Below are 21,898 nucleotides of genomic sequence, written 5' to 3' on the forward strand. Positions count from 1 at the left end.
ATGGGGGGTTGAATTCACTCCAGGAATTTCTCCTTTCATCTTGGGTCTCCTGCACATCTGAAAAGGAGGTCTATGTTATTGGCATTCGCATTGGAAGTTTTTTTCCCCCCCTTTTTCTGCCCTCCTCAAACAGTATGGGAGTTGTGGGCTTTTATTTCCTCCATTCGTGTGTTTTTGCTTCTTTTTGAGGGAGTCTAATACCCCGCTCCCGCCCCTTTCACCCATAACTTTGTCTCTCATTGCTCGAAGCCTCTGATGTTGCCGCCGAGCCGCCACCCCCCTCTCCCTCTCCCTCTCCCGTGCCCCCTCAGTGCTGAGATGCTAAAGATAACTTCCCTGACTGATGTGCAGTTCGCCATAGAGGGGGGGGGGGGGGGGCCAAAATTGTCTTTGTCAGACAATTATGGAGATTGGTGCTTTGTGACACTTTCTTTTTGGCGTGCACCATGCCTACCCCACGGGTTTCTCATAATGGCAGATATGTGCACCGAAAATACAGAGCTGGCCAGGGAGATATGGCACCGAAAATACAGAGCTGGCCTTTTCTTCCTCTCCTCGATCTTCCAAGCGGAGATGGCCTATAGCACCTCTAAATCTCTAAACTGCTGAAATCTCTAAACAGCTTTTATAAAAAGTAAAAGAAAAGCATACTTGTGAAAAGGATCAATAATGTTTTCTTTCCAGTCCTCTCCAAGTGCCACTTGAGGGGACTGGGTGCATTGTGGTCCGCCTCAGCCGTGAAACTTGATTTGCACAGGATTCTCTCCCTAACAAGGGCCTGCTCTACAACATTAGCCATGCTAATGATGGCCCCCTTTGTCTCTGCGTTAGCGGCTTGTCCAAGCCCTGTCAGAGTCAATGGGGGTGAGGCGCAAGGAATGGAACCCCAATAAAGTCCCCAGAAAATCGTGGAAGGAGATTGAAAGCTCCAAAGGTCAAGCTTCACTGGTCAGGGGCACGTCATCAAGATGAAGCTCAGTCTTCCCTTCTGTCTTTCTCTTTCTCTATTTCTCTTTTTTCTCTTTCTCTCTCTCTCTCTCTCCCCCCTCACAAACTCACTCACTCTCACACAGACATAAACACACACAGAAAGCGAAACATATGCAAATGTGTACACCAATCTGGTCTCTGGTCTGTCTCTTGTTTGAGAGCGCTCAATCTCTCACTCCAGAAACCTCTGTTCTCCAATTTCCTCATCTTATATGGAGTTGACATTGCAGGTCAAATGTGTTGGCAGCATCAGCATTTACAGGTTCACAAAAACATTTCTGTGGTTTTGTTTGAAGTCAGGCTTTTTTCTTTTTCAATGTTAAGTCATATCCATTTCCACATCAATTCTCCTCATGGTTTTAGCTGAAATGTGGGTGAACGTGGTTAAATAAAAGATGTTTTTAAACCTCTGGTTTAGCCAACAGCTAAATCAGTTCAAAGAACAGTTTTGTTGTTAATTGCCTGGTTACTTTTTGTCGCAGTTACGTCGAAACCTTTTGATGTTTCCCCAATTCCAAGGATATGTGGTTTTTAGACATGTATTAAAAACACCTGTTTTGCGCAACTCTTTCCATCCTCTCTGGCCAGAGGTCCGCTGTCCAACCATTCCCTCACTTTCACCCCATAATGCATCTTGGAGTAATTTCAGACAAAGCAGGAGACAGATTGAAAGCCTTCTACCTCAAAAGCAGCCATTTTGTATAGTGGAGTAAAGGCTAAACACCAGCACGGCATTTGGAATCTCTTCTGCGAGTGCAAAGGAGAGATGCATTAAAATGCGCCCAGCCATTGAGATGGGAGGCATTAGAGGTTTGTTTATAGAAGGAGAATCACTTTCCTTTCCCCTCCTCGCCTGTTACTCGCCTTAAAAATTCATCACTTCCCCAGAACTACTCAAATGGGCCACACGTACACACACTTTTGGAAATAACAATGGAAATTTTCAGTGCGGTGGGTGGTCACAGGAATGCTAGCGCTACCACTCCTGGCGTAAATGGCTCCATTCTCCCGTGCTTTCTGCTTAGGAACAGGGCGTCCTCTGCTCAGGCTGATCGGACCTGAGCCTCAGTAAGTGTGAGGTCTGGCTCCTCCAGAGGCGTGCTGAACAGAGGCCTCTCTCTCTCTCTCTCACTCTCTCTCTCTCTCACTCACTCTCTCTCTCACTCTCACTCTCTCACTTTCTCTCTCTCTCTCTCTCTCTCTCTCTCTCTCTCTCTCTCTCTCTCTCTCTCTCTCTCTCTCTCTCTCTCTCTCTCTCTCTCTCTCTCTCTCTCTCTCTCTCTCTCTAGCTCTCTCTCTAGCTCTCTCTCTAGCTCTCTCTCTCGCTCAGCCCAGCTCCACACGACAATCTGTCTCATTTCCTCTTTGGATGTGCTGCCGCTGTCCCACATCTGTCAGTGGTCTGCCAGTGAGGTGGGGAGGGGGTGAGAAAGGAGAGGAAAGGAAGGCGTGGAAGGACAAGGGGTCTGGGGGTGGGTGGAGGGCTGAAGGGGAGCGCAGCTTGCTACTGCTGCTGTTCTGGAGATGTTTTGTGGCTTATTAACATGAGCGTGTCGTGGCTACCCCTCTTTCCACAGCCGTGTTCTGCGGTGAGGAGTCGCCAGCAGCTGCCGAGTCCCTATCTGCTGCGTAGCAATGCGTCCCATATGGCCTCCCAGCACAGCACCACACTGCCTCTGACGTTTACATGCACTAGGAGGCTATTTGTGTGAAGGGGTCTCCTTATCTGCCTACCAAAATCATCTGTACCGCTTCTTTCTTTCATTTTTCTGTTCTCTCTCTTTTTTTTCAGTAACTGATTTTCTTTCTTCCCTCTATGGTTTCGCCTGCTGTCTTGCCTTCTCCCTCAATATACTTCTCCATTTTCCTTTCTCTGTTGCCAGAGTGACCTTATTTGGGTGTTTATTTATTTGTCTTGCATGTGAAGGCCCTGCCGTTATGTGAATGTAATTACCTGTTGGCTGGGCCTCAGCAGGCAGTTGGCTGGCCCGGTTTGGAGCCTGTGTTCCTGTTTAAAGAGTGGCTGGTGCGAGAGATTTATTGTTAGTGATGCTCTCCAGACACCAGCTCAATTGCTTGCCCATATTTTACATGGGAGGTGCAATGACTCTGTGTGTTTGGGGGAGGGGGCATTTTTCTGCTGTTGCTGCACTCTTTCCCCCTCTTCTCTCCGGGCCGTAGTGTCTCAAGCTAGGCTTGGTTCACCATTGTTGTTGTGTGCTTTGTATTAATGCATTGACCTGCATACGATTGCAGTTTTGAGCAGGACTTTCTCAAGCGAGGGCTTAAAACGTAATATACTCATATCTTAGCAGATTGTTTCTCATGTATCAGATGATGTTTGGTTGAGGACCCACAATGTCCATGACGTGTCAGTCAGTCTATCAGACAGGATGTTTATATGTGTTTGTTTATGGGAGAAAGAGGATACACAGGCTCTGTTCAGCGTCCTCATTGACAACACCATCAGTAACGAGCTTCAATAACACAACTCCAGTAAATATCAATTCAAAACAGCCATTGGACATTTTTATGAAGAGATCCCTTGCCATTAACTCTTAGAATTGGTTTAGCGAAGTTTGTGGGACTGTATATGATGTGTTTCACAGCCAATCAGTGTACTGGGGCTTTTCTGAAGAGTGTTTTGGTGTGATTGACACTTTGTTGGATTTAGTGTTTTGTTTTAGTTGTCCATTTTTCTCAACCATTTCATGGGGACTACATGGGCTACCTGCTTTGTCATGCATCTTTTGTCATCTCATACCACTCCCCCTCATAGTGCGTCCTGTGAGATTTGCGATGCTGTTGTTGTTATATTTACAGCCGTTTGTAACCGAGCTGGATATGTTTTAAGATTTGGTGTGCAATACTGCATTGCACAATTCTGTAAATCTGCTTCTCCTTTGCCTCCTCAGTATACCAGTCTGCTTCTGGTAGAATGGCTAATGATTTGCTGATTCAGCCCAAGCCTCTCTCTGTCTGCCTCATTTAATACGACATGGCATCACATCCCCACCAGCTGCCAAGGAGTCCCCAGCGCAGCCTTGTTGTGGTTTCACTGCTGCATGTCAGCCGGATGACACAGGGCTACTCCACTGCAGCACAGGGGCCCCTAGGGTTCAGTGGCAGGACCTGGCCTGCTCCTCATCAGCGTGCTGCCTGCCCCGTGGTCAGACTCTTCGACTTTCATTTTCAACTCAAATGAGCTACTCGGGTTACTCAAGCTCGTGCCTTTAGCTAGCCTTTCCTACCTCAAGAAGGTCAGAGTGTAGATAAGTAGCAACACCCTCAGATTCAGCAGCAGCTCTGGGATCTTGCCCCTTTGGAGGTGCCCACCCTGCTGCTGTGGTGGCTGCTGAGGTCAGGAGTGTAGGAGGTCTTGTTTGGACCAGTTCTCTTCTTCCAGTCACACTCTTGTAACATAGCTCAGAGATGGTTTTCCATAGAAGGAAATACTTGAGGTCCTTACATCTAAAATCCATGTTGTTTTTTTTTTTTTTGGTCGTTTTAAGGGTTGGCACAAACTACCCTGTGGTTAATGCATACATTTGCGCACCAACTAAATTAAATTACAAATAATTTAGGAAACCAAATGCAACAGACTCTGCTCTCAAACCCATTTATCAACACAGATGCACACTCCATCAGACGTAATCACAAAACAGCATGTTAGTATTGGCTTCATTTAGACAGCTTTATTTAGTAACCCCTAGCTTTTTTAGAAGGCTTTGAAGGGCCAGGCTAAGATGCAAACCCCACTCCAATCTCTCTCTTCGCTGGGACACTTCTTCCTCCCATTCCAAGGCAAGAGTGAAGTGAAGAAGCCAAGTTCTGGTGGGGAATGGTAGGAAGCACATGGAATGCAGAGCTGACTGGAGGGGTGAAACAGAAAATGGAGACAGCATTCTGTTTGAATTAAGAAGGCGCTGTTCTTGGCCCTCCGCAGCAAATGGCAGATAAAAAGATAATATCATTTGTAGCCCAGCCGGGCTGGCTGTCAGAAGCATTGGCCAAACCGCCAGTGAAACCGTATGATATTTCAAAGCCCCCTGCAGCAACTCCTATAAGCTACAGTTGAGGACTGAACCAGAGAAAACTTTCTAATTGGTAAAATGTGTCAGGTGAGCGCTCGAAGGCACTGAGAGGGTTTGGTAGTTGGGATCTCTGTTCTAAAACTGTTCTTTGAGGGGTTTTGGTGTCACACCCTTCAGAACATCCTGAGTTTTGTGGCTCCTCTTCAGCAGCCTAAAACAACATTGTCATGAAGGGTGGGATGGACGGAAAAGAAGACTCCTCCATGTTAGGTTTTGAGTTAGTATCTGTACAAACTCTACTTTGGATATAGTTGTTGTAGAATTCATTTGTTGAAACGGTTGATTATGTTTTTGAAACCATCAATTCATCAGACTGCTTAAGGAAACTTCTTTTTCTAATCCTCATCATGTGTTTTTTTAATCTGACTGAATAAATTCCGTTTTGTATTCAGTTCTACTTGTGATAAAGCACTTTATCCTCAGTTTATCCTGGTGTGCTGAGTGCATATATCACAAGTTAATGGCATTCAGCTTCTTGATTTGCTTTTTGATCGATCATAGTGTTCACTGGGGTTAGATAGAGTGTAAGCAAGATCATGAAAAACAGATGCTTTAGTGTGAATGCCTATAGGTTTATCACTCTCCACTCATTGTTTATCTGGGCCTCAGGTTACCAGGAGCCATTTTAGTATCCCAGTGCCAAGCCGAGTGAATTTTTCATGGCATCCCTGTCACACAGGAGATTCTCTGAAGGCCTGACTTTTTTGTCTTGCATTTCAGATGAGACTTTTGTTTTGTTTGTTTTGTCTTGTTTTTCCTTTTCAGGCTGAGAGTTAAAAAGGGGGATTCTCACACTCAATAATGACAAAAAAAACCTCTCTCTTCTTGCACTGCATAATTTTCTGTGTGGAGAGAAGAAAGACCGCTGTAGAGAGAAAAAGCTGCCCACCCATCTTTCAGTTTAGATAGCCATGTCTAATTCTGGCCCTAGCAAAAATGAATAGGATTTTTGTGAGGGAGGGAAAAGACTCCTGCTGCTAGGAGGGCCATCAGAGTTCAGGTTTTTTTGTGTCACATTTTCTTGGTCCTCTCCTAATGCAGCAGGATGGGAAAACAATGTCCAAGCTGTTTTCAGTCGTCTCTGCAATTTAGTTTGGCCATAGTTGGGAACGTATATGTTTGGACACACACACACACACACACACACACACACACACACACACACACACACACACACATACACATACACACACACACACACACACACACACACACACACACAAGATAAACTTCATTTGCTGCAAGTATAATGTGAGAAGTCAAAATATTAGAAGATATTCTAGTCACAAGCATGTCTGCTGTTTTGTAATTTGCACTTTAAAGTGATTACATTGTCATGGTGATAGGGTGTGTGTAAATGTGTCCCTCCATATGGGCCTGTAGGTGTGCCCATATAGGCCTGTATGTCTTACTCTGACCCTGTGTTTGTTGGGTTGGTGTACGGCTGTGTCCTCAGCACATCCTTCCCCCTTCCCACCGGGCTCTCTGATTGCGCCAATTAGCCACCGGGCATCTGGAGCGCCTCCGAGTCTCTCGGCGTCTCTCTGAACACAGGCTCCAGTGTGCGCCGCGCTGGCTGGCGGGGACCACAAGCCTCCCCTCCCATGTGGATCCTCCGCCCGTCAGTGTGCTCCTCTCTGACCTCCACTAAGGGTGTGAATCTCTTCCTTTTGATTTAATTTGTTGTCTTAAGTCTGATTGAACAATTAAAATGGCAACATCCAAAAAAAAACAGGGGAAAATTAAATAGCACTGGAGGTGCTAGCACAGGAGCTAGTGAAGGAAAGCATCTGGTTGTAATTAAGGTACAAGGATAAAAGATGGGCTGTGTGGAGTTTGGGAAAACAAGGAATAAGGTAGCCTGCATAGTGCTGTATAACTTGTAGCGTCTCTGTTGACTCTGATGTCTGATCCCTGAGCCCAGAAAGAGATTGGATCCCAGCGCGCTCCCTTGCCCTAGCCTCAGGGAGCAGTCCCGCCCTCCGCCTGTTCCTAGCACGCGCTAGAGCCCTCCTCCGCCCTCCACCAGGCCTCACGCCCCTAAGCCCACAGAGCGGCCCCAGCTGCAGGCCTGATCCTCAGCCACGCTGTGAGGTGAGCCCGGCCAGGGGAGGAGAGATGTCACCATGTCGAAGGAACATGACTCCACGGAGAGCACTCTAATCGTACCTGGATTAGAGAGAGTCAGGGGTGAGCCAGGGGAATGCCCAGGCACACAGACACAGAGAGTTTGTGAGAGGCTCTCAATGGCCCTCTGCAACAACACTTAGCCAACTCACTGTCCCCTTGACTGCGCAGAGAGGTGAATGGACTCTCTCATTCTCCCCATATCTTACATTTCATCCCGTACCATTTCATGCTCCTTCATTCCCAAGTTCCTTCCTGAAGTGTTGAGCAGGCTTTTCAAGGCAAGGGGAAACAGATGTCTGAAAGGTATGCTGTCCAATAAACCAGTTAATCACACCAGTGGAAAGAATCCACACCTCAATGCTGACAAAACCCTCTGAGACCAATACGGATTAACCCCCAGCATATCCTGTTGAGCCCTAGAAGAAGACTTTTGTCCTTTCAGTGCATGTCAAAAACGGACCGTCATACATTTCCGTATTTTTTTTTTTTTGTCATATTTTAGCGTTTTAAATACTGAGCTACATAACTCAATTTGTTTCCTTGTCTGGCAAAAACAAGCCATTATGTTTTCATATTGAACTGATCTAATTTCCACAGAGCAATGCTCAAGGTGTCCAGATATGAAAACACTTTCGGAGAAAATGTAAAAGGCATGTGAACTGTAGTGGTGTTTCAAAGGCTGTTCTGGATCATTAGGACTTGGAGGACTTGTTATTTGTACGTGGACTCCTGCTCTATCTGGAATTTGCTGTTGTTGATTTGACATGATCCCGTATTTTCACATTATTTTCAGCTCTTATGGGGTTGTTGTCAAGTCAGTAAACTCAACCTCTCTGGACAAAGCTTGTTTTACATGAAGAGGATTATCTAACAGTCCTTGTTGTAAACTATAGGACATCTTTTTTTTAGCCATTGCCATTATACCAGTGGGACCCTGGTACTTCTCTGTCTAAAGCCACTGACCCGTTGTGTCATCTGGTTTGTTACTTCAGTCTGAAGCGTGGATTGAAGTATGAATGAAGTGAATCCCTCAACCACCAATCATTTCCACAGTTGTGTTCATCATGTAGGAGATCACAACACATTTCTGCCTGTTGTTTGACTCTGCTTCTGTTATAGTGCATGTATGGGGTAAAAGACAGACACAGTAGGTAGATTATTATTCCTCTATTATGCCTTGAGTCTTGAGTTGGAATTGGCCATGAAGTTTAGCTTAGGTGTCGAGGCCACCATGACAGGAGGTGGAAAAGAGGTGAGAGCCAATGAATCCCATTCCATCCAGTTTTCCTTCTTGTGATTAGCTCTGCAGTATCGGTATTTTTTTGCTTTCTCGGCAGATTGTTGATTCCCTTTCCCCTCACACTTCCTCTGCTCATGTTGTTCCAGTGTCAGACTTCACTGGACTTCTATTCTGGCGCTGCCTTTGTATGATGGTGAAAAATGTATTTCGGCCCACCGCATTCATCTGCTGCCTCTCTCTCTCTCTCTCTCTCTCTCTCTCTCTCTCTCTCTCTCTCTCTCTCTCTCTCTCTCTCTCTCTCTCATATTCCCTCTTTGTCTCTGTGGTACCTTGGAGAGGAAGCCACACGATGCCCCAGCTGTAGGAAGCAAGGGGCTGAATTACAGAAATAAATCATGTCCACACTCCGAGAGGGCTGCAGCCCATGGCAGCCGGCCGGGACTCCACTCGGCCTGCTCCCCCCGGCCGGCCGGCCGCCGCAACACAGGAAGCGGCGCAGGACCGCCCAGAGACGCGCAGGGAGGAAGTCTTTGTTTTAAGAGCCCCCTTCACACCAGAAAATAGGCCACATTAATCCTGCCTGTCACCTCATCCACACCGTCCACACGCATAAATCGCTCATCAGCCACTGACGGCGCTTGAGGAAACACTGGAGCTTGGGTTTTTTAGTGTTTTTTAAGTCTCCGTTCATGTTGAAATGTTTCAACATAGTGTGCTGCTGATCACACAGGTGTGAACCCTCGTCCGTCCGTCCCCCGTCCCCCGTCCCCGTCCCCCACAGCGATTTGAAGGGAAAGTATTTGTTTGTGGAGAAGTTCCAGTTGTGAGCTCATATCCACAGTATTTCCTTCTTTACTCATTCATTCTTTTTACAAGCCACTAGCAGACGATCCAAACATTGTGGTAGCTTTTGGACACCACCTACGTTTTTGAAGGCTTTGGTCTAGATCGTAAATTGCATTGATTCATTGCATTCATCCATTTTGTTTGATTGGTCATTAGTATGGCAGCCGTGTTAGGGGCAGCCGTGGCCTACTGGTTAGCACTTCGGACTTGTTACCGGATGGTCGCCGGTTTGAACCCCGACCAGTAGGCATGGCTGAAGTGCCCCTTGAACAAGGCACCTAACCCCTCACTGCTCCCCGAGCGCCGCTGTTGTTGCAGGCAGCTCACTGCGCCGGGATTAGTGTGCTTCACCTCACTGTGTTCACTGTGTGCTGAGTGTGTTTCACTAATTCACGGATTGGGATAAATGCAGAGACCAAATTTCCCCTCACGGGATCAAAAGAGTATATATACATACTTATACTTAGTAGTCCTTGACTCAGTTTGGACTTCACAAAGGGTGGTTAATATTTGAGCTTCACTGTACACCCATCCCTTCTATGCGCTGAAACACTGTGCTGATTGGCTGGGATTGTTTATGGCTTGGTCCGAGCCACCATGTTTGGTGACTACACACAGCCCTGGCTCTGCAAACCGGAAACTGTTTTTGAGTGCAAACACAGAACAGACTGCTAGAAGACATAGAATTTGACAAACGGTGTGTGGGATTAGAATCCTGGACTGCACCTTTAAATGTGCTGGGGCCCGTCACACTTCATATTTGTTGGTTTAGAGCTGTAAGTATTTACTTCAGCTTACACCAGTTTGCCATAAAAAAACGTCCCGTCTATTTTCAGAATCACATTTTCTGTAATAGTAATGCAAGGATAGGATGCAGAGGCTATAATTTCAGCCTTTTCAAAAACTTCAACAGTGGTTCCCAAGAGCACATTTTCCAATACTCTCTCTCTCTCTCTCTCTGTCTCTCTCTCTCTCTCTTTCTCCCCCTCTCTCTCTCTCTCTCTCTCTCTCTCTCTCTCTCTCTCTTTCTCTCTCGCTCTCACACTTGCATGCTTTGGCACCACTCCCCATATCACTTTACCTAATTTTCTCTGCTATAATGGATGCCTTGTGACTGGAATCCTATACTGTCACATTTATTCATTTAACATGTGATATATTCTGCAAAAGTAAGGTTTGTGTTGTGCCTTCTTTTCTGTACAGACAAACTTGTGTTTTGTCTTTAACCATATAATCAGTCGTGCCACCCCCAATTGCTTAAAATAGGTTCTCTGTTGGCAATTGTGTGCAGAGTTTTATTTTTTCATTAGTTTCAGCAGTGCGTTGGTTCATAAATACTCCAAGTAATGATCAGATAAGCTGGATCTATCAAGATTCAACACCTGTGTTATAACACCATACTGATGAAGACTGCCTCATTAAAGTTGTTGTCTAATCCATTTTTGCATTCAGTCAACATGACATCATTCCTTCAGTGAAATAGAATGTGGTCTGGCAGAGATGTTAAGCACCCCATCTGTTTGGACATAATAAACAAATAAACGATGTAACTAACAAATAAATGAATAGCCATCGGTACGACCATGTTCCTATGTTTGGGGTTGGCCCCCATTGGGTTCACTGCTATGAGTGTGTTGAACATGTTGCCTGTTCTGTCCCAGGTGATCAACATCGACGGCACAGGGAGAGTGACCCTGCTAGAGGACAAGCTGCCGCACATCTTCGGCTTCACACTGCTCGGCGACCACATCTACTGGACAGACTGGCAGCGGCGGAGCATCGAGCGCGTCCACAAGCACACAGCCGAGCGTGAGATCATCATCGACCAGCTGCCTGACCTCATGGGCCTCAAGGCCACCAAAGTCACCGAAACATTTGGTAAGAGAGCGGCCCACCTCCTTTGAAGAGATGATTATCTCTGTGATGGGGTTGGAAGGAGATGCATCATATTAATGCATTTTACTCTTGTCAGAGAGAATTTTTATATACCAGGTACAAAAATTGTGGTTGTTATGATGCGGATGTATTGTTCCGGGTGATACGCCCATATAGGGGCAGATTTGAATGCTTGCTCATGATTGGTTTAGATAATGGATTGGCTTGTTTGTAACTTGTCTGAATCACTGGACAGTTGTTTACAAGGTGCCAAGAGCAACATTACCTGCTATTTGTTGTGACTGAGAGGATGTTGGACTCCTTTGTTGTGGTAAACTAATTTGGGTGGAAGTGCTGCTCTAGCGTTGATTTAAAAATCGCTTCCTTTCAAGTGTTATGGAGGTGAATATCCTTTATATATCCTGTTGGTGGTCCCGTGCCTGTTTCCCAGGCATTTATTGGTTTGAGATGCCTTGTCTACCTGGACATGTTTTCTCCCGGTCTCAGCTTTTGCCGTAGCTTGGTCATCAGTGTGCAGAATGTTGTGAGCTTCTGAAATGTTGAAAAAGTAGGTTTAGTTCGACAGGGATGCTAAATTGCATCTACAGCTGTACTGTTGGGAACGCATGAAAAGCTTTCCAGATATTCAGAGTTGCCCTAGTCTGTTGTTGCAATTCAGGTGATAAGGTTTAGAGTTTAGAATGTGCTCTTTACACAGTGTTTTCTTAAGGTCACCTGCACTGAAAAAAGGCTTTACTACAGCATTACTCTCTGTTCAAATACATCTGAGGTATTTTAATGACTTGGGAGATTATTTAAGAGCTGTGTTAATCCATTGTCACACAAAACATGCCATTCCAATGGCAGCTAGTTAGGGTAAATAAGTCATTATTGCAGATAAACTAGGGGATAATAGGACCGAGTATAAATGTGTAACCTTTAAACAAACGAATACTCTAGCCATTGGTGCTTTATCACAGAAAGCTAAAACAACAGTGAGCATTCTTGGTCATCACATTTCTCTTGCGTTCTTGTTTTATTTCGCATACCCAGTCAATCCTGTCCATGTTACTCACTTTCAGTATCTCTCATTCTCTCTTTTCCTTCTCCCCCTTCTGTGACTATCCCTCGTTCACTCTCTGTCCCTCTCAGGAACCAATGGATGTGCGGAGAGCAATGGCGGCTGCAGCCACCTGTGTTTCCACCGTCCGCAGGGCCTGCGCTGTGCCTGCCCCATGGGCTTGGAGCTGCTGAGTGACCTGCGCACCTGCGTGGTGCCCGAGGCCTTCCTGCTCTTCACCAACCGCGCCGACATCCGCAGCATCTCGCTGGGCACCAACAGCAACGACGTGGCCATCCCACTCACCGGCGTCAAGGAGGCCTCTGCCCTGGACTTTGACGTGGCCGAGAACCGCATCTACTGGACCGATGTCAGCACTAAGGTGATGACGAGTGTTTATGAGCGATATTGAAATATGGATGTAGATACAGCATGTATGCACCCCAAAACTTATCAGCACTGACTGTGGATGTATGCCAGGTCATTGGAGAAATGGGTAATAGTTAGCCTGTGGGTATTGGATGTACAGTACTGAATGTGATGATGTAGTCTTCTTTTTTTGTATGAATGGAATCATTGCTTCTTATTCTCAATCATTCTCAACCAATCCCTTCTCATTCTCAATCATTCTCTGTGTTGTCAGACCATAAGCAGAGCCTTCATGAATGGCTCCTCAGTGGAACACGTGATTGAGTTCGGTCTGGACTACCCTGAGGGCATGGCTGTGGACTGGATGGGCCGGAATGTCTACTGGGCCGACACTGGCACCAACCGCATCGAGGTGGCCCGTCTCGATGGCCAGTACCGGCAGGTTCTGGTCTGCAAAGATTTAGACAACCCACGTTCCCTTGCCCTGGACCCAGCTAATGGGTGAGTGGGTCACTGGTCCTTTTCCCCATTCACACTGCTATTTCAGCTCAAACCTGCTTTGAATTGATGTGAACACCCAGAGCCAGTGTATGGTTAAGCAGAGTTGACAAATGCAGGTGTTCTAGTTGCGTCAAACTCAGAATCTTTTAGAATCTAACAAGACCATTAAAATAAAATGGAAACTAAGTAACAGATTTAAAGAAACCAGTAGCAAAGCCTTGTCCCAAATTCCTCTCTCCACCTTGGAAGGGTTCATCAGGTATGCTAAATCTAGTCTGACATACTCAAAGAGAATGGGGCCCTTATTATGCTAACATAAGACCCCAAGGGAGGGGAATCCCATTTGTGGCCCAAATCCCTTAGAATTTTGGCAGCAAATCTGAATATGTAGGGGGAGCTGAAGGAGCGTGCAGGATTTCCACCTGGGTGACTAGGACAATCCGAACACATGTTAACAAAAGGAGAGAATGCCTGAGAGGCCACAGGAATGCCTCCAGCAGCCATCGGGGACATGACTTCATGCCCAGAGTACCGCGCAGACGTGCTGGCATGTTGGCACAAGCATGTTTTCACATGAAAACACAAACACACACATACATACGCACGCTCAAAGAGCGGGTAGAATGAGACGCTTTACAACTAAGATCGTTCTTTATGATTCTTCTAAAATTCCATGTACCCTTAAAGATCACCAAATTATTTTTAAGAAGACATGAATTTCAACCTAAAACACTAGGAGAAGTTGGTAACAACAAACAATAAACCCATGTCAGTAAAACTAATTTTGTGCTCTGATATGCACATCTGCGTATGAGCTGCATCATTGCTCCTTGAGCCAATACAGACACATTGAGTTCAGTCCATTTTTAAAAATGCCTGATGATGACTTTGATTAGGAAAATGCATTCATGCATAAACCGCCTTCATCTCATGATAAATGACAAGGACAGAGTAGGATATTTTCCCACTCTAATTGGTATTGCTGGACGTGAAGTCAACATTAAGGACGATTTTTTCAGTTCAGTCTAGCTTTACCAGTGATTAGTTTATATAGCAGGGTTTTGAAATTCTTTGGAAACCTTTTGAAGATACGACTTCCAGAACCAGCCCCTCTCCTATTTAGTGAGCGAGTGTAGACGAGAGTGCAGATGCTCTTGTAGACGTGTGAGCGGTGCTGATGGCTCTCTGCCTCTGCAGCTACATGTACTGGACGGAGTGGGGTGGCAGGCCGAAGATTGCCAGGGCACACATGGATGGGAGCAACATTGTGACTCTGGTGGATAAAGTGGGCCGCGCCAATGGCCTCACTATCGACTACATCGACCAGCGGCTCTACTGGACTGACCTGGACACCTGCATGATTGAGTCCAGTAACATGCTGGGTAACTAAGCCATTATATGCACACACAAACAAACACATAACACAGATTGCTGTATTAAAAGTGAACAGAATCTGTACCCTTAGCAGTTAACTTTTTTAGATGTATCGTTTGACCAAATATATGCATATATACGCTAGACTGTGATTGTTGTAAACGTGGCAATGTATACATTGTAAAGGTGTTTGCCTTGCTTCTGCTATGTTGCAGTTTAAAGCATGTTTGTCCCCTCCTGCCAGGTGAGGATAGGGAGATAGTGGCTGATGACCTGCCGCATCCCTTTGGCCTGACACAGTACAGCGACTACATCTACTGGACGGACTGGAACCTGCGCAGCATCGAGCGGGCCGACAAGCGCAGCGGCCTGAACCGCACTGTGGTGCAGCACCACCTGGAGTACGGCATGGACATTCGGGTGTTCCACTCCTCGCGGCAGGACGGCTCTAACGAGTGCTCGCAGAACAACGGCCTCTGTGGTCACCTGTGTCTGGCCTCGCCCTCCGGGGCGCAGTGCCGCTGTGCCTCGCACTACACTCTCGAGTCCAACGGCCACAACTGCACATGTGAGTGACGGGAGTACAGGGCTTGGCAGCTGCTTAGTTGATAGTTTGCATGTTTTGGCAGAGAAGAAGTCAATGTGTTTTCTTCGGTCACTTAGTGCACAAGAGTAATGATGCTAGTTTAAGGAAGATGTTGTGGTTTTCTTGTGTAGCAGATATATGAACATTTATGTAGAACCTATGAAAGAGGATATTGGACAGTCAGGGTATACTTAAAGGAGTCCGCAATTTGGTCTATGGTTTTGTGAAGGGTTGTTGATATTTGGAGTTCAACTGGCAATGAAAATACACTACTTTTTTTCCATACATCAGAAATATTGTATTGATTGGCTGAGAATGTATACGGTGCAGTGCAGGGCTGCCACTAACAAATCATTTTCTATCAAATGAATCTATCGGCTATTTTATCGTGGCAGTAATTGCAATGACAGCCTAGCCTACCATCGATCAGTTTAGAGTAAGCTCAGATTGCACTACATGCACAAACACATGCAATTCAATTCTAAGGTTCTTTGACTTCATTAATGACTGTAGTCCTATTGAGTAGCTATAAGGACAAATACTTCAGAAAGATCAAGTACAAGGACTAAGTCCAAACTGTTTTTGAACACAAAAACTTAACGGACAGCTAGAGGACTGTGAGGAACAGTTCACTGAAATAAATAGAGGAGCAATTCAACAAAAAAGTGTTTTGGGTTAGAATGGTGGACTGCACCGTTTAAAGCCAGATGTTTGGAGAGGAAAGAGTAAGAGGCTGGACTGCACAGTTAGTCTAATTAGACCAATAGATGAGAAGATGTCTAATAGGACGGAAAGATCTTTATCTTGCTTACTTTGGAACGTTTGTGGAGGATTGTAGATTTGCTGCCATTCATTTGTCATTACATTTTTGGTCAAGTAGAAGCTATATTCAATCTTGATGTGGCTCATTGAAAATGTTGGCAGTAAATCTAGTATTTTCTCAAAATGAATGAAAGTTATTTTTCTGCTTGTTATTTTTCAGAATGTTATTTTTCTGCGTCATATTGGCACCGATCATGAAACATGTTCTTAACTCAATAATGAAACATCTTAGGATGAGGAACTGTGATTTGTCCAATTTTCATCTCACACCATTGGCTGTGTAAAACATGAAGTGTCCTTTCTGAACGTCTCATCTGCTCCTGCTTTCTCTCTCCAGCTCCCTCCAGCTTCCTGCTCTTCAGCCAGAAGGCGTCCATCAGCCGCATGGTGCTGGGGGAGCAGAGCCCTGACATCATCCTGCCCATCCACGTGCAGCGCAGCGTCCGGGCCATCAGCTACGACCCGCTGGAGCACCTGGTGTACTGGGTGGACGGCCGCGGGAACATCAGACGGGCACGTGATGACGGAACCCAGGTAAGCGGTCTGATCCCTCCCAGCTAACTGCCCAACTTAAAGGAAGATTCCGGTATTTAGCACTTTGAGTCCCTTTTCTGGTTGGTTTTGGATGAACTAGAGTGGTGGACACCGAAATATTGACGATTGGTCCTGTTTCGCCTTTTCTGACTCGTTTTGAATCGGCTTTGACTACTCAGAGTGGCTGCCTACAGGCATGCTCAAACATGTCTTAAAACAACCCTTAACATTGTTGCTTTCACACCTGTGTGTCTGGAGCAGTTGAATCAGTGGAGCATTTCCCCTCAAAGATTGGTTTATTTAAAAAAAAAGGTTTTAAAAATATTATATTATTTTATATTATATTATATATATATATATATATATATATATATATATATATATATATATATATATATATATATATATATATATATATATATATATATATACACACACACACACCATCGCACACTGTGCCTTGAAAATGACCAATGCCATTGATCATCTGCCCTCCTTAGTGTTCTGACCAGCTAGTGTTCTGACCAGCTCCTGTTCTCTCGTCTCTTTGCACAGTCGTTCTCCGTGGTGTCCACCACGCCCGTCTCCCACCAGGCGGACACGATCAAGCTGCCCCACGATCTGAGCCTGGACCCTTACAGCCGCACCGTCTACTGGACCTGTGAGACCACCAACACCATCAACATCCAGCGGATGGACGGGAGCTCCGTGGGCATGGTCCTCCGAGACGATGTGGACAAGCCCCGTGCCATTGTGGTCAACGCTGAGAAAGGGTGAGAGCCAGACGGTCACTCAGAATGAGATGTTCGCTCTTAAAAAACTCTCTGACAGGTGTCGTGGTGTTCAGATACTTCCACAGCCACTCTTGAAAGCCTCTCTAATATGGGAGTGGCCGTGGCCGTGCAGACTAGCATTCAAATCGCTATGTGAAACTGGCATTATTTGTCACCACTGTGCCTGTCAGTGTTTAGGCAAATCCATGCAGCAGGGTCCCAGCAGGAGGGGCCTGTTTGGCAGCGCCGGGGTGATTAGGTGTCTGGTGAGCTCAAGTTGACAGCCTCTGTCATTAAGAGAGAGAGAGAGAGAGAGCTTAGTTTCTCGTGGAGTCGATTTCTTTCGTTTCCTTTCCTTTTTTTTGATACGATCGGAGGAACGAGCCACTCCCTTTGGTGGGGAGCTGGGAGATGTGTAGCATTAACCCCAGGCCCTCCGCTGAGCTCCATCTGCGGAGCATATGGGCCATCTGTGGCCCTGCGCGGCGCTGCTTGCTGGCGGTCGGGGGCATGGTTAGGGTTTGGCCGTCTCCACTGTAATTGTGCGTGGCCATTGTTAGTGGACCTGCCATCCATATTAGTTTCTATTTGCAGCTTTTTCCCCCTTCACAGCCCAGCCTGGCTGCACTGGAAAAAAGCTTAATAAATTACTGCGACCTTTTCACACGTGTTGATCTTTGTCCTGAGGTGAACCTTGTGCACAAAAATGGTTAAGCTCACAGGAGAAGGAGTTCTGGCAGTTGTGATTGGCTGTGTCTGAAGTTTCTTTTTTCCCTATCTTTTTTATAATTAGTAGCTGCTCTCCCCTCCCTGGTGGCTGTATATTTATAGGTGGCTTTCCTAGTCGCTGGAAATGCCATGCTCAAGTAAATGACGCTGGGCTTGTCCCCAGGAACAAAAACAGTGGAACTGCTCATATACTGAGGAATATGGCTTGTGGTGGTCTTGATCTGAAAATTGTGAACTCGAATTCCTATTGGATTCCACATTCTAAGCTCCTCACTCCCACTTGCTGTGTCACTTCAGTGTGTGGCTGATGGGTCTGATGGGGTCTAGCCCTGTATACAGTACTTGACACAGATGTCTGTCACTATACAGGGTCACATTTTTTTCCTTTTTTATGGCTTGTTTGCTTTTAAAACACAAAAATAGAAGCAGCAGTATATGTGCCAGATGCTTTGTGTGTGGGTCCAGCCATTGTGCTGATTTCATTATTCTACTGGAATTCTTCAGGGGGGTTAAGGGAGTCTCCCTTTCCCATTTCATTATCAGAGTGATGTCATGGGCTGAGTGGCTTCAGTTGTGACTGGGCTCAGAATCGCTTAGTCAGAGGGATATATAGCAAGAAACGTGCAACAAGTTTGTCTACTGGACTTGGATTGGAGAATTGCCTCTAGCAAAGCTAAAAATGCGTTCTTTGATTTTGGCAGAAGTGTCCCTGTAATTGTAGACATCTGTTTTGTGGATTTGTAATCATTCTGAAACTGACAGTTGGGTGTTGGACAGTTTGGCAGTAAGGTGTGCTATTCCCCTTGCACGAGCGCCATCCACATTATGTACTTGATCTGTTTGCCTTTGTCTAGCGATATAGACTAAGCAAATTGTCAGGGTATGCTTGTACTCTTTTTGAGCTTCTTAGCAACAAAGTCACTCACTCTCTGACTAAGACATGTACGGGTGTCTACATCAAGCATATGGATCTCTCTCCTAATTAGAGGAGTCAGTCTGACACCCAGCTGGCACTAAGATAAGACATCCAGTATTGTTCCCTTTGACATGCTTTCATGAAGCCACACAAAATTGCAAGCAGATGAGGAAATGCTTTTTTTTCTCCCTCCAAAATTGGATTCTAAACAAGTTCTTTGCGTGACTTGATAAAAACTGGCGTCGGACATAACAAACATTGTATGAGCAGTCTGTCCTTTTCAGAGATCATTAGCTGTCCTCTTCCTAGTGCATGTGCCCTCCCTTCATATCTGCTCTGTCTGTCAACTTTCAACTGAACACCAACATCAGCTTAAACACGTTTTGTTTCGGTGCAGTCCCAAATGATGTTTCCCTCTCTGTTGTATTTCTTTAGCAACAGCGTTCCCACTACAAACTCATCTAATCTCATTTTATCTCTAGACTAGGGTGTGACCATGAAACAAATCTCAGTCATAAAGCGAAACATAAATATGTATCATTTGCTTCCGTCTCTAAACAAACTACACTGCATTGTGGCTATTTGACATAGTAAGCATGAAAGGGCAAATAAGTAACTTTAACAAATGTAAATGGTTAGCAGTATTATATTGGTCATCGACTATATGACCGTTGGACCCACTAAAGAGGTGTTGTTTTTATTGCTGCATAGGTACATGTACTTCACCACAGTGCAGGATCGCTCTGCCAAAATTGAGGGTGCGTCTCTGGACGGCACGGAGCGAGAGTCACTCTTCACTACCAGCCTGATTAGGCCAGTGGCCCTGGCCCTTGACAACAAGCTGGGCAAGCTCTTCTGGGTGGACGCCGACCTGAAACGCATCGAAAGCAGTGACCTATCAGGTGAGTCCTACAAACATGGCTAATCAGTGGACGTGCCAGTCCCAACGGGTCATTAAGTCATAAACAGATAGGAGACCTGCATACCTGCACCTGCATACTTTCGCCTGAAATGGAGCCTGACCTGGTTCTTGTATAGACTTCTCAAAAACAGTCTGATCTCAGTCCAGTTTGTTCTCGGTCTCAGGGCTTGACTAGTGAACTTTGAACGGTTCATCGAGGAGGGTACCCTTTCGCTTTTGATTTTAAGCAGAGATGCCAGCAGCTATTTTTTTCACAGGATGCTGATTAACGCTGTTCGTTTTAGTCTTTTCCTGTCATTGAACTATTTGCCTTGGACAGAGAGATCCTGATCTCACACTGACATGATTATGCCTTGCTGATCTCCAAGTACTCCACCCAATACAGTTCCCATGCAGATTTCAAACTGATGACACTTCATGTTAGTGTTGCGAAACAAATCGCCTTTCCTCTCAGTAGGATAGTTTTGAAGAGGAATAGAGATTTCTTGCCTCATTGAAGTTTTGTGTGAAACTTGTGTTGACTTTTCTGGAGTCTGTGGGCCTTCCTCACTCTCCTGTACCACAGCACCCCATAGAGGATCATGTTATAAGCTGGCAGCAGCAGAGCTGTCCGATCATAACCAGATGCTATGTAGTGTCAGGTTTTGGATGCATGGGACAGATGAGCATTCCATTCCCTTTGTGTTTACCCCTGTACACTGGAAACACCAGTTGTCAGTGGGAAATGGGAACTTGCACTAGACCAACAGAGCTATAGAGGTGCTACTACAGGGTTGCTATAGTCTTGACCGAATACAGGGAAAGAGAGGGGTATGATGCCACTAGCATAAATGAGTTAGACATTAGCTTTGGGTTGGTGTAGTACTTGATTCTCATGCGATCTTCTCTCTGTCCTCTTAGGAGCCAATCGGATTGTCCTTCAGGACTCCAGTATGTTCCAGCCTGTGGGTCTCACTGTGCTGGGAGACCACTTGTACTGGATCGACCGACAGCATCAGATGATCGAGCGCGTCGACAAGCTGACGGGAGAGAAGCGGACCCGCATCCAGGGACGGATCGTCTACCTCACCGGCATTCACGCAGTGGAGGACATTGACCCAGATGAGCTTGGTAGGTTTTAGCATTTGACTAGCTGTAATCAATGTTTATGTAAGCACTCAAAAGGTCATTAAACACATGTAGATTTATAAAAACATTTCACTTGTATTGGTCAGGAAATGTAAAGATAAGAGACATTTGAACTGTTTTGAAACTTTCATACTTTTGAATGGTGCCTGCTGATGCCTGTAGGTCTGTAGATCAGGACAATGCAATTAAATATGTAATAAGCAGTTGTTACAGAAAGTAGTAGTAGTCGTACTGGTACTAGTAGTCGTACATTAATCCCTATTATTTTCTGTCCACAGCGGCCCACCCTTGTTCCCGTGATAATGGTGGCTGTTCCCACATCTGTATCGCCAAGGGTGATGGAACACCACGTTGCTCCTGCCCTATGCACCTTGTGCTGCTGCAGAATCTTCTTACCTGTGGAGGTACGAGACCCTTAACTCCCACTGGAATTTCCTCTGGCCCCCCAGTCTAGACCATAATAATTCAGCACTTTAGATTAAAAAGATTTAGTCCAAACAAAACATGTCAGTTGAGTCAACAAAGTCCTAAAAGATGCATCAAAATAAGTCACAGAGCTCTCTAGAAGTGTCACTTATAATCTTTGACATATTATATTATGTTAAGATGTCCTAATTAGTAGTAGCAATGTTGAGCAGCTGGTATAAAAAGGCCACTGGGCAGTGCCCAGACATCTGGGCTAATCTCTGGCATCTCACCTCACAGAGCCCCCTACCTGCTCCACGGAGCAGTTCACATGTGCCACCGGAGACATCGACTGCATCCCCATGGCGTGGCGCTGCGATGGCTTCGCTGAGTGCGACGACAGCAGTGACGAGGAGAACTGTCCCGTCTGCTCGGCCCTCCAGTTCCAGTGCGATAAGGGCCAGTGCATCAGCGCCCAGCTGCGCTGCAACGGCGAGCCCGACTGCGCAGACAACTCCGATGAGCAGGAGTGTGAAAGTAGGTCACCCTGTTTACATCGGTATGAATAGGGACTATTGTCTAAGACTATCGTACATACAGCATG

At 45.8% G+C, this 21,898-nt stretch overlaps 1 protein-coding gene across 1 annotated transcript in view; it reads left to right on the forward strand.

The window, feature by feature from the left end:
* Positions 1-21,898, forward strand: part of lrp5 (low density lipoprotein receptor-related protein 5) — a 51,035-nt gene that overhangs the window by 23,081 nt on the left and 6,056 nt on the right. Inside the window, 11 exon segments of the mRNA XM_048257130.1 lie at positions 10,962-11,178; positions 12,328-12,617; positions 12,879-13,105; positions 14,303-14,487; positions 14,724-15,047; positions 16,225-16,421; positions 16,977-17,194; positions 19,551-19,741; positions 20,662-20,871; positions 21,168-21,293; positions 21,595-21,831. Coding sequence (XP_048113087.1) covers positions 10,962-11,178; positions 12,328-12,617; positions 12,879-13,105; positions 14,303-14,487; positions 14,724-15,047; positions 16,225-16,421; positions 16,977-17,194; positions 19,551-19,741; positions 20,662-20,871; positions 21,168-21,293; positions 21,595-21,831 — 2,422 coding nt within the window.

The sequence above is a fragment of the Alosa alosa genome, chromosome 11, assembly GCF_017589495.1.
Source record: "Alosa alosa isolate M-15738 ecotype Scorff River chromosome 11, AALO_Geno_1.1, whole genome shotgun sequence".
Lineage (NCBI taxonomy): Eukaryota > Metazoa > Chordata > Actinopteri > Clupeiformes > Clupeidae > Alosa > Alosa alosa.